Source organism: Symphalangus syndactylus, chromosome 6 (genome assembly GCF_028878055.3).
Source record: "Symphalangus syndactylus isolate Jambi chromosome 6, NHGRI_mSymSyn1-v2.1_pri, whole genome shotgun sequence".
NCBI lineage: Eukaryota > Metazoa > Chordata > Mammalia > Primates > Hylobatidae > Symphalangus > Symphalangus syndactylus.
In genome coordinates, this window is record NC_072428.2 from 48,821,048 (window position 1) to 48,837,662 (window position 16,615).

A 16,615-nucleotide genomic window follows, 5' to 3' on the forward strand; every position below is an offset into this window, starting at 1 on the left:
ATAAATGGTCTGAAAAAAATTGTAGAGTAATAAGTGCTCCCAAACTCCTTTTGAGTTTTCCATCTCAGCATATTTCATACCAACCATTTGATGACCTAAGCCCAAAACCTGGGAAACATCCTGGACTCATCTCTCTCACTCATCCTTTAGTTTTAATTAGCAGTCAGAAAGCCATGTGGATTCCAATTCTCAATGGCTCTCAAATCCACCTGTTCTCTGTCCCATGACACTATTACTTGTTGCCCAACACTATTACTTGTTGCCCAAATCATTGCAGCATTCCCTGAGTGGTCTCCTCTCTCTAGTCTTACCCTCTTCCTTTGTATCATGCCCTTGTTTAAAATTGCTCAATGGTTCTCTATAGTTTCTCCAGTGAGCTTCGACTTCTTTCATTTAGCATGCAAGGTCTCTCATTAACTGGGTCCTGCTGAGCTCTTCAGCCTAGTTTCCCTACTGTCACCTCTCTAAAAAGCTTTCACTCAGCCATATTTGCGGGTCTAAATGTCAAGGTGCTACAGTACCCTCATGCCTTTGGTATTTTGTGCCCTGACTTGAAGTACCCTCTGCTCATTCTTTTCTAACTTCTTTGTTCAAAACTCAGACCAAGTGTCACCTCATTTAGGAAGACCCTTTTCCTTATAGTGACCATGAAGTTCTTAGAAGGATTACATTGAGAAGGTATGTGAAACTTTTAGCACAATGATGGCACTCAGCTTATATGTCATTTCCCTGATGGAGGTTCTTGAATTGGAACAGACGTAATTAACATGTAAATAAAGTCCCTATTTGCAATGAAAACATCTCAGAATACAAACTCTGAAGTGGGAGCTTTGTCTCCCCCATTGTTTTAATGAAATAGACTCAGGCACAGAAAATTTTTCTTTGTCATTTGTGTGTTTATTGCCTGATACTGTTTATTATAATTTGAGCTGCGACACATTATTCTTAATGGCCTGGAAGTGATTCTGATGGACCACAAGATTAGACCACATCCCATGCATATCACCATCTCAGACAGCACACACAATAGTAATTCACTGCAGTTCCCAGCCCTGAGGGTTGGCTGTTGCCGTTTCCAATTTAAGACTGTTTCTTGGTACATTTGCAGATGCTATCTACACCCTGGGTACTGGATGTAGAATCCACCAAACTGCCACTTTCCCTGAAAAAATCTGGGACCACACATCTCCACCAAACCAAGATTTATCAGGAGGTGGTCTCCTTGGGCTGACCTTTGGCACTATAGCCTTGACCTTCTATGGAGTCTTTAGGCACTCTGTGTGAAAGAAAGAATGGCTTTGCGAGAATGGATTTCCCTTTGGACACCTGTTCTCTGTATAGCTTTCTCTCTCAGCAATGCACACAAAAGTACACCTTCAGTTCTTACTCTCATTACTCTATGATGCTCCCTGACTGCTCTGAGTCTGTGTGTTTCTGAGCATGATAGTCCCTAGAAGGGCTAGGAAAAGATGCAGTTTTCTTACTTGCATTCAGCAGAGTCCGGATCTTTTTCTCTTCTTCAGCTTCTTGGAGCAACATTTCTGCCAGCGTCTTGTCCTCTGATTCGATGCACTCGTCAGCCTCTCGAAGGTATTGTATGTAGTCAATCTCCCGTTGGGCACGTTCAACTCTCAGTGCCAAGTTACCCACTGCACTCTTGTACTCACTTGTGTAGGTCTGACATCTTCCCAGCATGACAGATACATTTTTTGAGAACTCTTGGAATTCTTGAATGTATGCCCTCGTTGCTTGGGTACATTTTTCCAGCCCTTGCTTCAGTCAGAAAATAAATTTGCAAATTATTGCTTGTTATTTAAATTACCCAAATAATATAAATAGCTATCATTTATAGAAAAGGATTAGAAAATTACACATCATCAAATATGGGAAAAATTGAAATCTCCCATAATTCCTAAATTCAAAGGTAGTATTGATACTTTAGTATATCAGTTTTTAAAAGTTTTCCCAAGCATTTAGTCATACATATGTAAATATATATTTTTAAAATGTGATTTTACTAGATGTTTTGTATCATCTTTTTCACTTGAAGATATATTGTGAACATACTTTGACACTAATTAATGTATACCTATATCATAACTTTAATGAGAGCATTCCATTGAGTTGATATCCCATTATTTATTCTGTTAGACTCTTTTTGAGGTACATTTACACAGTTTTAAAATTTTTGTCATTCAAACAATGCTGAGAAAAAAACTTTGTATTTACATCTTCATCAGATTATTAAGGGAAAAACCACCTTTGTATTTACATCTTCATCAGATTATTTTAAGGTAGATTTCCAGAATATCCATCCCTAGCACTTGGCACAGGGCCAAGCACATAATACTACTCAATAAATATTTGCTGAACAAAATAATAATGAATGGGAATGGGATTGCTTGGTCAAAGAGAATGTCTACTTAAAGCTCATTTGGCATGGTTTATCAAAATGCTGTCCACAAATGTAAAAATATATGCTCCAAACAGCAATATGTAAGGCTATGTATTTTGAAGGGAGAAAGACAGAAAGAGAGACCCAAAATAAGTCCTTAAATCCCTACCCTCTTTTTTCCTACCCCTCCGACACTGGCTTCTCAGGCTGGGAATGCTACCACTGTGTTATTAAGTGTCTGCGCTGGCCAACAGTGACTGCCACCTGCGACTTGGCTTCACTCAGGTCAGGACTGGGGTGGGAAGATCTATACAGATCGTATCCTTGTCTTTTTCAAATCCACATTCATAGCTATAAAAGGATTAGTCTGTACTTTATACCCTTGACAAGTTCTTAAGGTATTGAAAGACAATTTGCAGGGATTTGGCTGGCTTTACTCCCAAGGCAAGTCGGTGCTAAATGCAGAGGGATCCTGGCTGAGCATCATTCTGGCACTTCTAAGAAGGTGAGGCTCAGGAGGGAGCAAGTGAAGAAGCACAAGAGGCCACTGGTCTGGGAACACTTCATCCACTGCCTTCAGGCCCCAACCTGTTGGCTGGATGCCCTTAGGAAATGCATTTGGCCTGCTGTGTGGAATTACTTTACCCTGACTGTAACTAGAAGAACACATAATTTGGACATGAAGATTTTTTAGGAAAATGTAGAAAATAATTATTAGCAATAAGAATGTCTTTGAAAGAAGATAAATAATTTATCAATTTAGCTTGTACAAAAGCAAGTCATTAAGTATGAATAATCAATGCCAGGGTGTGGCAAAGGCTAGGGTGGAGGGTTACATTTGTCCCTGGGAGCCTGTCCAGGCGCCAAAATGTTGGGTTTTGCACATTTTAATGAGGTGGCAGCCCGAATGCTTTCTTTCTGTTTAACTTGGCTGAAATCTGCTCATTTCTAAATCCAAATCCAGTTCAGCAAAAGAAACTAAGACTTCTCAGTACATTGATATCATGACTTTTTACAGTGACCTAATGTTTTATCATAAAATACAAAAAGAAAAGCTGAAATCCATTATCAGCCTGAAACACTAAAACATGAAGAAAAAGTAACCAACATTTTTAAGTTTCATATTTTTAAAAATGAACTACGGTGAATAATAACATTTTAGATACATACCATTATGCCAGGCAGTATTTTAGCTATGGATTAAATCTTCAGAATAGCCTTACAACATAAATTCTACTATTATCCCCATTTTACAGATGAGACAAACTGCCAAATCAGAGCACAAAGTGCAACTGTGCTTAAGGTCTGGGAATAGCACACTGGACTCGAGTTGGGCTCTAAACTGCCAGACTATGAGCATTTTAAAGTGTAACTTTGGCAATGTGTCATTTGCTATCTGGGAAAAATACAGCCCAGTAGATAGAGAAGCATGGGTAAAATAAGGTACTTCTGGGAAGCCTGTTCCTTATCCAAGGTGTAGAGATGCCACCTACCTCCAAGACTCGAAAGCGCTGGTAGATGTAATGCACCATGGCTGGGTCCTGGGCACACTGCGGCGGGGGCAGAAAAGTTGCAAGGAACAGAACCAGCAATGCAGAAGCTCCTCGAAGGGCCACCATCATCCTGCAAAACACCAAGCAGGGCAGTCTCTTATGCTGTGGCTCTTCTCAAGGGTTCCGGTGGTGGTCTCCTGCTTTCTATCCACTGCTGTGGCAAATCCCCTAAAGACAGCGTTTTGCACAGATGAGAGCAAAGTCCGCTTGTTATTCCACCCGATACATGAGCTCAGTTTGCCAGCTAGTGATCAAGTCCAGCTGTTGGCAAGTTGGTCCCTGAGGACTTGTAGACTGACTTGTGGCAGAGAGCTCCCTGGGTCCAGCATCTGTTGCCCTCACCCTTGACACATGCGGACCCTCCCCAGGCTAGTGGTTGCACGCTTCCTGGCTTAATTGTGTGTGCGTTGGGGTGGGGGGTGAATATGGCTTCCCCCCGTTCCCTTCCCCCAGCTATTTCCTTTTTACTTTTGCTTTCCTCCTCCCTAGTGGATCCTGCAGTCCAATCACAGGCCTTCCCCAACACAAACCACCCCCAACTTTTCAAAGTTGGAATCTCAGTTTAGTTTCTGGCAAAAATTCCGAGGATCCTTTTCCCAGAAGTCCTGTTGGGAGACCCCACCCCTCATCCAGACTCCCTTCACATTCCTGCAGCTCTTAAAGGCACAGCCAGGAAAAATAAACATGGATCTACCACTATCTCTGAACAGCCAGTGCACAGGGCTGCATCGCCCCTTGGGCGGAAAGGTACAATGGGCTACAGGCCTGGCCATCCAGGCTGACAGCTGAAACATCTCAGGATGGAGCTGAGAATAATTTGATTAAGAGGAACAACAACAATCAATACAGTGATGCTTCCAGAGTCAAGCCATCAAAAAGTGAAATTCCTTTGTAAGGAAATCCTTGAGTTTTCTCAATCACTAGAGGCAGAATTCCCTTCATGTAGCTGCAGGCCAGAAATATGTAGGACTAAACTCCTGCAGGCCCTGGTCCAGTTGAAAATAAATTATAACCCTAGGACAAGGTGGTAAAATCTTTGAATTTGTCTGTGCAGTCCAGCCCTCTTCTTATCTCAACCTGTCTTTCCATGGGAAAGGCCAGGACACCTTGGGGTTCTTTCTCAATCACCTGCCAAAGTGAGAAAGGTTGGGGCATCTACGGGATGTGAAAAGAACACTCTCCAGGAGTCAGAAGGCCTGTGTTTCCATTTGGTCGTCACAAGAGACACTAATAGATACCTTTGTCAAAACATCTCATGTACCCCATAAACACCTACTATGTATCCACAAAATTTTTTTAAAAGAGACACTAATAGACTGAGAATTTTCCACTGGTGGCACTTAAACTTCCTTATCCCCAGTAATATTTCTCCCCACCCTTCTTCCATATGGCCACAGCTCCTAACTATTCCTCCTCACCCTCTTGGTAAAAATCCCAAACAGTAGTTCCTCATCCTTAGAAACAATTCCTCATATTTCTGAGAACCATCGATGCACTATTCCCTAAACCAGTTGAACTTCAGCTGACCCTGCCTCCTAAATCCTTATTAAAAATTCTGCCTGGCTCACGCTCCTTCTCCAAGTGAGAATATTCTCTCTGAAATTACTCATGCCTAGCATTTTTGAATAAAGTCTTAGAGTAAAGGTGCTCTAGTTGATTTACTTCCACAAACGCCTCAAGTCCTAACTTTGAGACTGTGAACTAAGACGGATAAGGTCCAGTGGAGGAAAACTCTGATTGTATCATAATTAACTTTTGGGTGGTGGTGGTGTGGGTAGTTCTTTCCTGGGTTTTCAAGAGCATGCTTACATTACTTTTTCAATGAAATACACATGCCACACTTACGGAGTTTAAAGAATTACTGGAGAGTCTGTGAGGGGGAAATGCAGTGGGAAGCCTTGGTTGCAGCAGAAGTCCTTGAGGTGCTTTCAGGGCTGCTGTTGCTCTTCTCTCTGTGGAGTGGGCTCCAAAGAGCTTGGCTCAGGCCTGGCAGGCACCATCTCTGCCCACCAGTGATTCAGGCCCAGCATCGCTTTCTCTGCGGTCACCACCTTCTTCAGAGGGACACTCCTGGCCTTTCGGCTCTGACTGCCCACACCTGGTCTTAATTGGAGAGCTTCATTTACTCTTTGTAATCCCAAACAGGGACAGCAAATCTCACAGCTGGAACCCATAACCCATTATGATTGATGACCCGTAGTTCAGAACCAGAGTGGAAACTCTCGTATTCTCGTGACCAGAGGTTTCATAAAGAAAAAACAAACTCACTTTGGAGACAGACCCAGCTTTGACTCACGGTGGCCTACTGAAGCCATCTTTATTAGAACAGTCCCTCCTCAGTGGGTGCCGGGTGGGTAAGGGTGAAAAAGATGGCCTGCTGCACCTAAACCTGCAGTTGGACAAAATCAGTTAGCTCCACTATCTTCATTACACTTAACCTCTCGCCTTGACCGTTGCTATTACTAGCCAGGACAGTGAACAAGCACAGTGACTTCTCTTTTCTCCTCTGCAAGTGTCTGATCCTTCTGCTTTTCTACCCCAGTATCCTGAGAGGGGAAATAAGCTCCTGAATATCCACCACTATTTCCTCTGTATGGTTGGATCCAGGTGACTGGTCCTTAATCTATAAGCCAGGCCTGAGCTGACTGTTTTCTCTAAATGAGAAAGAGCTGGATATATCAATTCTGTCATCCCAGTTAGCCCCCTGAAGCTGATCACATCCAGATCTCCAGTTTCTTTTGGAAATTTTTGCTGCCTTCATCCCTCTTGGCTCTGTTTGCTGCTGTGCCTCCACATTAACCGACCTTCTGATATCTAGAGCCTTCTCTGCCTCCAGTACTCCCTCCCTTTGCTGAGAGATGCTAGTCAACTCCAGCAAAGTCTGGAGGAGACTTTGCCTTTTTGAGGATGCAAAACCCCACTCAGCAGAATCCCTTCTAGGATATTATAATTCATCATTTAGATATGAACAGGATGCCTCCTTTTTCTGTTTTTTTTTTCTCTTTGCCTCTATTTTTCCCTTCATCTTATATTTGTCATGCCTCTCCTGCTTCCCCCTTCCTGATAGCTATTTGCTTTAAGTCATCTTCAAATCTTCCAACCTTTTACCAAGTTAATTGCATTGTTTCCTGCATGAGTGATTGGAACAGCCTCTAATTCCCTATCTTCATCTCTTTAGATAAAGTGTTGGCTGATTTTATGCCAAAATGAAAGATTTTTACAGTATAACCTCGATCAACCTTTCTTCCTTCAACAATTGGCATCTGCCACATTCATCCTCCACAACAGCCACATCTAATGTCCCCAAACTCCCCATGAAATGTAACATGTGGTATCTTTGCTTATGCAGTTTCCTCAGCCTGAAAGGTCTCTCTCTTTTGTAACTAGTGAATTCTTCAAGTCCTCCTGCCACCTTTTTGACCCCATTCCAGACAGAATAATACCTGTAACATGTTGAAGCCTGAATCTTGGAAATTTGAGGGGAAGGCTAATCTGGGCATTGGTGCTTGGTGAGAGCTGTGGGCTTGCTGCCTCTGGGACAGACAGCAATGTGGAAGGGGAAAGAGAAGAAACAGAACTATTAGGGGCTGAAGTGTGTTGCCCCCAAATTCATATGGTAGAGCCCTAACCCCCATGACTTCAAAATGTAATTATATTTGGAGTTAGGGTCTTCAAAAAGGTGTTTTAGTTAAAATGAGACAATCAGGGTGGACTTTAATCTAATCTGACTGGTACCCTTATACAAAGAGGAAATTTGGACCAACGATGTAGGTGCACAGAGAAAAGCCCATATGAGGACACAGCAAGAATGTGGTCATCTGCTAGCCAAGGAGAGAGGCCACATAAGAAACGAAACCTGCCCACACCGTGATCTGGGACTTCTGGCTTTCAGAACCATGAGAAAGTAAAATTCTGTTGTTTAAGCTGCTGGTCTGTGGTATTTTGTTATGGCAGCCCAAGCAAACTAATACATATTATGTCCCTAGTGTGTTCCAGGTACTGAGCTATGCACTAGGGATACAATGATGGAAACAATAGACATATTTCTTTCACCCTTAGAAGAAGTAGTCTAGGCTGGGCGTGGTGGCTCATGCCTGTAATCCCAGCACTTTGGGAGGCCGAGGTGGGCGGATCATGAGGTCAAGAGATTGAGACCATTCTGGCCAACATGGTGAAACCCCATCTCTACTAAAAATACAAAAATTAGCTGGGCATGGTGGTGCACACCTGCTACTCGGGAGTAGTCCCAGCTACTCGGGAGGCTGAGGCAGGAGAATGGCTTGAACCTGGGAGGTGGAGATTGCAGTGAGCCAAGATTGCACCACTGCACTCCAGCCTGGCGATAGAGAGATACTCGGTCTCAAAAAAAAAAAAAAAAAAGATGTAGTCTAGCAGGGGAGATAACACATGGATACATAAATAGAATGCATTATAATTTGTCTAATTAAGCATTGACGAGGTAGTACTAAATGTCAGGACAACATAAAGGCAGAGCACCTGAGCTTGGTGAATCAGGAGGACTTCCTAAAGGAGGTGACATCTTAGTTGACACATGAAGGTGAATAGGAAAAAGGTAGGAAATGCTCTAGGGAAAAGAAATAGCTTGTGCAAAAACCCATACAGCAGAGAGAGCTCAGTGGACTTGAGGAACTGTTAAAGTTCCATATGAACTTTCTATGTCCGAGTAATGCTGCTGGGAGGGTACCATAGGTCAGACTCTCCAGGAAACAGAGTCTGAGACCAATTTACATGCATGATGTTTCTTCAGGTGTGCTGTCTGGAACACCTGTGGGGAGTGAAGGATGCATGACTGGGCAAAGAGAGAAGTTAAACTGCCATGCAGTTGCAACACAGGCCTCAACTGATCCCATGAGGGGCTCTGGAGATAGGAGGGCCCATCAGATATGTCCCAAATTGAGGCAAGGGAAACAGACCTTGGCACTCCCGCATCAAGCAGTCATTGGATGAAAGCTGTACCCAAGGAGGGAGAGTAGATAATCTTGAGTGAGGCACTTTTCTTTGGATGAGGGCAATGCCTGGAAAGGGACTCAGCTGTGAGTTGTTAATAGTTTGCACAGCTGGGAAATGAATGTCCTCCTAAAGAGTAAATTTGGGCGATGCACTACAGTGTCTACTTCAGTAGGTTAGGCAGAAGCCAGACCTTGCCAAGTTTGTAGGACATGCCAAACATTTTAGGTGTTATGGTAAGAACAATGAGACAGCAAGTAGAGTTTCAAGTGAATAGCACATAAATAGATGTGTGTTTACAGAGGTCTCTCTTGAGGCCAGATGAAGGACGGATTGGAGGGCAAGACTAAATTCAAGGTGGGAGATGGATTAGGAGGCTATGAGAATGATCTGAAAAGAGAATGATGAGGGCCAGAACTAGAGTTGTGTCAGTGGAGAGCTAACTGGTTGCCTTTGAGAAATATTTAGAATGTAGAATTGCCAGCGCTTGCTTAGTGATTGAATGAGAGGAAAGAAAGGGAGTCAGGTTAATGGCCAGATCCTGCGTTGTTTACAACAGGCTCTCTTCTGACCCCTTCAAGTCTAGTGTCAGCATTGTAGCCGGAGTGAAGGAGCCAATATGCAAACCTCATTGTGTAATTACCCTGCTTAGGAGCCTTGATTGTCTGCCAATTCCTTCCCAAGAACGTGTAGATTTCTCAGGCTCAGGGAAGTCTTTGCAATTACATCTAAGCTAAGATCTATAACATGAGTAATCAACAGGCAAAGGAGGAGGGAGTATGCGTTACATTCCTTATGGAGGGAGACACACACACACAGCCCTTTAAAGGTTGCTCTGAGGCCGAGGCAGGAGGATTGATTGAGCCCAGGAGTTTGATATCATCCTGAACAACAAAGTGAGACCTCATCACTATGAAAAATCGCAAAATTAGCTGGGCATGGTGGCGTGAGCCTGTGGTCCCAGCTACTTTGGGAAGCTGAGATAGGAGGATTGCTTGAGCTGGGGAGGTAGAAGCTACAGTGGGCTGTGTTCGCACCACTGCACCCCAGCCTGGGAGAAGGAGTGAGACTCTATCTCAACAAAAACAAAAAAACAAAACAAACAAACAAAAAAAGTAGCTCTGACCAGCGAGGCTCCCTGTAAGCACTGAACATTGAGCATTGCCTCTTCCAGATCCAATCTTGGCCGCCTGCTTTTCTTGCAATGTATCTCCTACTCAGTTTTGCAGCCCTGTTTGATCGCCCTTGCCTGGACTAACACCTGAACCAACGGTACATTTCTTCTTGGCCTGGGCTTATGTCTGCCTCCAGAACTGGCCGTTTATATAATTCATCCCTCCCTCACCTTGCAACCAGGTTGTATCACGGGATGGCCTCTTTGAAAGACACCTGGAAGTTTGCATGGATGCACGTAAGTGCCTCAGCCCTATTATTGGGGCCCACTTAATAGATTTTAGTACAGACCCCAAATCATATATTTTTTGAGGGGCTCATTTGTCTCTAGCCCTTAGCAAACTGGAGAGATTTGAGGTGATTTCTCTAGTTCAGCCTATCCCACATACCTGTGAAGACAAGGCTCTTGGTAATGTTATATTTACAAACCATGCAATACCGTGGATGTGTCATCTCATTTCTCTATGAGACATTCCTCATAAATAAATTTACAGAAAACATGAGATTCCTTTTCCCTTGGGAAAATACCAAAACATTTTTTACACTTGATCTTAGCCAAAAGGTCGGAAACTGATGCCAAAACATTTTTTAACTTTAAATATTTTCATGGAAATCTTCCCAAGCGTGTTTCAAACTTACTTTTTCAAAGCCATTTCTTAATGTCATAGATGATATCCACAATATCAGCTATTGTATCATGTATAGGGACCTTTCAGAGATTATTAAGTATATAGAAATGTCTGCCTTGGTACTTACTGGCTATGGAAAATTAGGGATTTTGAGTTCCTGTGTCTGTTGTTATATTTTCTGTCTCCCTTTCCCTGTCTCTGTCCAATCTTTGTAAATAAAGGAAGCTAATTCTCATGCTGAGACTCCGAGCAGGTGAAATAGCCCTGTTTGGCATTAGGTTTAGACTTACGCTTCAGAAATCATTTGAGGCTGCCCCCTGTTTTGCTCACTCAGCTGCTCTCTCTCTCCTGGGATCATAACCTGTTTCCATGACTTGCCTTGGCTCTCCTGTGTAGCAGGATCTAGAACTGGATTTGGGTTTGTTATTCTGCTTCGCTTCAGCCCCTTCCAGATCATGGCCCCTGGACTCTCTCCTCCAAGTTCATGGGTCTTAGCAATGAGTAGGGGACACACCACCCCATGACTCCAGTAGAGACCTGCCTACCCACTGGGATAGGCAGGGGTGGATGTTTGACTACACCCTCTCTTGGAAGTCTCTATTCTCTTCATCTCTGGGTTCTTCCCAACACTTTCTGCAGCTCACTACAGGCTCTGTCATGCATTTGCATCCAAGGGAAGAATAGAAGTTTGACAGAGAAGATTGGAAAGGACTTTTCAGGGTTTGAGGATCATCTTGTTGCTTCTTAGTCTGTAAAGAGTTTTTTTTCCAGACTATCAAAATCGTATTATAATCCACATGAAATCTGAGAGGCCCTTCCACCATTTAAGGAGGAAATATCTCCTTTCCACCTTCCCCCATCCCACAGAGACAGTAAAAGATGAACCTAAACCCTCCAGACTCCGTGGTGACTGTCCAGGGAGACCTTGGTAAGGACCATCACACCTCCCAAATGCAGACCACTTGGGGTGAGGGAGAGGGCACTGAATGAAGAAGGGCAGGCTTCAAATACCAAATTAATTGTTACAAATTTCAGAGTTAGTATCTGTCAGTCTGTATGAAAATCAGAGCTAGAGTCCTTAAGAGTCTGGTTTTATTGAATGTAAAGAATAAGAATGGTTTTAATAAGTGTGCCAACTTATGGCTACATGTCTTTATTGACTTCTTGAGCCAACGTGCTATGAAAATTAGAAGACATGGCTCTGCCTTTCAGGAACTTACAATTACTAGAACACACACACACTCAGAAAATAGTGTAAGAGAATCCCGTTGTGAGGTCACATGAGTGAGAGGTGCTGAGTGGGCACGAAGCAGTGTTCTTTGTTAAGTACTGTAATGTTCTCCCAGATATATTCATTTTCTTATTGTCTACTCTTGTCTTTTCAAATCTTTGGATTATATAAAAGAGAAAGATGTGAGAGTGGAGTTATAGGGGGCAATCTGTGGAATTTCATGATTAAATTCTGCTTCAGGTTGGAATAAAAGGAATAGATGTATTGAAGAAGGAGTTTAAATTAGATATTAAGAACAGTTTTCTGACTGAGAAGTTTTGGGCAAGAGGATGTTGAAGCAAGTGGATGTTTTTCTAGTGGATAATGATGTATTTGGGGAATCATTTAAAAATCTTCAATTAATTGTGTTAGGGAGTCAGGAGAGAGCCCTCTAGAAGGCCCCGTAAAACTAGGGGCTGTCGACATTGTTTACATTGTTACATTGACTGTCAAAAATGACAGTCATATGTAAATACTTGTGATATCTCCAATTATTGTCAGATATACATTTAGTTACCTCCTGTCTCCACACACAATTTGCTGTGTCACCAACTTAGTCTGTCCATTTTGTTATATTTTGCTATAACAAAATATCATAGACTGGGTGGCTTAAACAAAAAACGTTTATTTCTGACAGTTCTGGAGGCTAGGAAGACCAAGATGAAGGTGCTGGCAGATTTGGTGAGGACCTTTGTCCTGGCTTTCAGATGGCAGACTTCTGACTATATTCTCACATGGTGGACATAGAAGGGGTTCTAGTCTCTTCTGCTTCCTATGATTTGACATAAGTGAGAAGTTCCCCAAAATGCCAACTTTTCCCCCATTCCCTCTTCTTCCTCCTCCCTCTTCCTCCTCCTCCAATCTCTTCTTCTTCTTCCTCCTCCTCCTCCTCTTCCCCCTTCCTCTTCCGCCTTCTTCCTCCTCCTTCTTCTCCTTCTCTTCCTCCTCCTTCTCCTCCTTCTTCTTCTTTCTTCTTCTTCTTCAATGTGGAGCCTCACTATGTTGCCCAGGCTTGAATGCAGTGGCTCCTACCAGGTGCTGTTATAGCACACTGCAGCCTTGAACTCCTGGGCTCAAGCAATCCTCCCACCTCAACCTCCAGGAGTAGCCAGGACAACAGGCATCTGCTACTGCACCTAGCCATTCACTTCTTCTTACCCTTTTTGCTCACTCTTAGCCTCGGTCTACTCAGAGCACAGTCTAGTCTTCTCAGTTCTGAACATTCTCCCTCAACTCCCTATGCTTTACTGGAAATGCCCTGTGGTCCGAAATCTCTCAGTGATTAGCAGTGGTGCATTCTCTGCCTGAAGCGAAGAGCCTGGTCCTGCCTTCCCACAGCCCCCAGGATGGGACAGCTGCCTGCCCCACATGCACTTGGTGGAATGGCCTCACTCTGCTCTTTAAAATAACCGTGTGTGCCGGGGTCCCTAGAATGCTCACACCTTTCTCTGTGATCATTCTGGTTTGGCTTTTGAACTCACTTGGGAAGTTTCCCATGAACTTATTGTCCCTGGAGGCTGAGTATCTGGTCCTAACTGGCACTGGCCAAATGCCGGGTATGCCAGGTGTGGCTGGGTAGGCTCAGGTGGCCTACTCTGAGTCTCTGTTTCTTCAGCACCTGGTAACCATATCTCTGCCAAGGGCTTCTGAAATGTTGTTTACCTCCACACAGCTTGGGGAGGCCCTGGGAGTGGATAGTGGGAAGGTTACAGGGAAGGGGACTGATTACTGAGAGCTGCTGATGGGGGTGGGATGTGGATTAGTGAATCTGGAGGTATGGAAGGTGTGGCTGCAGCTGGAGAAGGCTTGCTGGCCAGGATATGATGTCATGTTGCTTGATGGTCACCTGCACAGGGCTTCTTCCCTGCAGGTGAAGGGAAGTACACCTCAGGGCCAGGGCTGGCTGGCATGGGTGGGAAGGCTGGGTCTTCTCCGGGCTCTGTGTCTCCCCAGGATAGGACATACCCTTGGTCTATGCTGCACAGGTTCCCAATTTAGGTCTCTGGGGTTCTATAAGCATTTTTTTTTCTGGTGGGAATGGAGCCCTAGGACATAAAGCTGAGGGGTTACCTGCTGTTCCCAGAGAGTTCCTCCTTGGGTGATTTTTGTTCAGTGTCCTAGATCCAATATTGGGTCAATGTTTGTGCAAACTATTGGTTTCAGAGCCTTTAGCCACTAAAGGCCAGAGGGTTTTCAGGTAGTCATCTGACTATGGCCAAGGTACTAGTCCTTTTCCTTTTTAGAGTTGAATGAGAACGTATTCTATCTAGAAAAAGTACTGCCCACAAACCTTCTCCCTTCTCCCTTCCTCACCCAATAAGTCTGATTGATATTCTTACTAAATCGATAATGGAATGGGTAGTTTGATTTTCAAAAACATAGGCTGAGATACAAGCATGATGGTTCTTGCAGTCAACAGAGCATCAGACCCTGGAAATCCACGTCTCAGTCCGGTGCACACACAGGTCTGGTGGGTGGACAGCACTGGCTTGTGTGAGCCATGCAGTGTGGAGAAGGAAGGTTCTTGCTTTTGATACTCCAGACACCTCTGTCTTGATGTTCTCAGAAGCACAGAGTGGCATGAACTGGGGACAGATGCATGAGCTTCCTAGGATGAAGATTTCTATCACTGCCCTAGGGGAGGGATCACAGGTTGGTTCTTAAAGAAGTAGGCTAGGGCAGGAGGGGCCCAGCACCCTCCCTGTGGGTCCCAGTTTCCTGCCCCAAATGTGAACTGGCCACACAGATTGTCTTTCGGTCTTTTCTTCATCTAATAGCTGCTTCTCTGTGCACAAGCTCCCCATCCAGGAGGCTCTCCTTTCTGCTGCCCCCCTCTCATCCATCTGGCTTACTTGTAGGACTGTGGTGAACTCTTTAGGGTATATTGAAAGAACTTATTTTGGCATTTAACTCAAAATGGAATTTCCTCTGTTTAGAGGGCCAGTTGTGGTTTTATAATCCATGCTAGACATCACTGGTCATTACAAGGGCTTTCAGGACAATCTCAAAGTCAAATTCCTTTCCACTTATTAAAAATGAAAACCCATTGAAGAGGAAACTAAGAAACAATGGAGGGGGTAAAGAGATGGCTGATGTCAGTGGAAATCACCAAAGCCTCCCCTCCAGAGTTAGCCTGTGCTTGGATTTCTGGCAGTATGTGTCTAGGATTGCATGGACCCCACCCCAGGTGCCCGGTTTCCTCAGTGCTGGGCACAAGCAATTCCCTAGATTCACAGACACACAGACACCAGAGGTGGAAAAGCATAGAACATAGTAGGCCAACCCTTCCTCATGTGAGAAGAAACTGTGACCAGCAGGGGTGGTTCAGCCTCAGCGGCAGGAGCAGAGCTCTGGGACCCAGCCCCAGCTCATGGCTCTGTCCACCACGCTGTGATGCATCTTGGTCTTGCCCAGTGTTCCTCAGGCTGGCAATCAGTTGCAAACACTGCAGGTGAAGGACAACTTTTCAATAGAAATGGAAGCCTTATCAAACATTAATGCTGTAGTCTTGGACATGATCCTTTCTTGACCCACATATGATGGGCCTGGAAAGGTGGGGTCACCTCTACTGACACTTTCTTGGCTGCAGACTGGGTTATGGAGGTGAGTGTCATCCATCCTCATATTGGGTAAAGTGATGGAGGAGCTGCCATGACTGAGGGTCATAGGTATCAAAGGAGACAGGAGGCTTCTCAGAAGACTAAGCTACTGTGTTAGGTAGGCAGGTGCCTTATCTCTGGCATTCCCGTGTAGCAATTTCTGTTAGAGAAATTCAGAGAGCTTCTTTCTATAAAGGGATGCACAAAGTCTAGTCTCCCAGCTGTGATAGGACCATGCTCCCCTCAGCCACTTTCTTCTGCCTGGGAAGGACATGGAGCCCTGCACCAGCCTCTTTGCAGCTGTTCCTGCACAATAATTGCATTTGTGCTTGTGTGTGTATATGTGTACAGTGGCCTAGAAATGCCAAGCACCATTATGTAAAAACCAGCGATGGGCTGGGCCAAGGCAGGAAGTTCTAGGCAGGGGTTTCCCATGGTCATGCTGTGTCTGAGTCCTTTGGGGATTGCCAAAGTCCTCTTAAGCCCAGAAGGGTAGAAGCCAAGTATAGTCACAGGTGCAGTGCTGTTTATCCCTCAGATATGGCCGTGACCTGGCTGCACCAGGGGCTGACAAGTGTCTGGGCAGGATCCCTGACAGCAGGGAGTGTCTAGGAAGGTGAGGCCTGGAAATCACAGGATTGGTCAGTGGCAGAGCAGGTCCTCAGCCTCACTTCAGGAAAAGGCTGTCTCCAACCTGCACTGTGCTTGGTGGTAACTGGGTGGAGTTCCCTTTGTACTTTCTAGGAGCCAGCTGGTCTCCACCACTATGTCCAATTACCAGAATAGGGCAAATATTTTAGGATTAGAACCCAAAGAAGTGAGATCATGCACTAGAATAATTTCAAGTAGTGAGTAAAAGTTGCATCTTCCTTCCCAGTCATTAACCCCTGTATAATTACAGCTTCAAGACTGAAAGCTGCCTTTCCCAAACTAGTGATTTTTCCTTGTTCCCTGGAGTCAAAGAAGGTCATAAATTGAAGGTAGGTGGGGGAATCTTTCCTAACTTATATAAACACCTCTACAAGGAC

At 44.3% G+C, this 16,615-nt stretch overlaps 1 protein-coding gene across 1 annotated transcript in view; it reads right to left on the minus strand.

The window, feature by feature from the left end:
- Nucleotides 1–1,548: 1,548 nt before the first annotated feature.
- The window catches only part of SYT9 (synaptotagmin 9), a 246,322-nt gene continuing 231,255 nt past the window's right edge, over nucleotides 1,549–16,615 (minus strand). Inside the window, exons 7-8 of the mRNA XM_055282565.2 lie at nucleotides 3,889–4,018; nucleotides 1,549–1,773 (exon numbers count right to left, since the gene is read on the minus strand). Of these exons, the coding sequence (XP_055138540.1) occupies nucleotides 1,664–1,773; nucleotides 3,889–4,018 (240 nt within the window). The 3' untranslated portion in view covers nucleotides 1,549–1,663. The remainder of the gene's footprint in view (nucleotides 1,774–3,888; nucleotides 4,019–16,615) is intronic.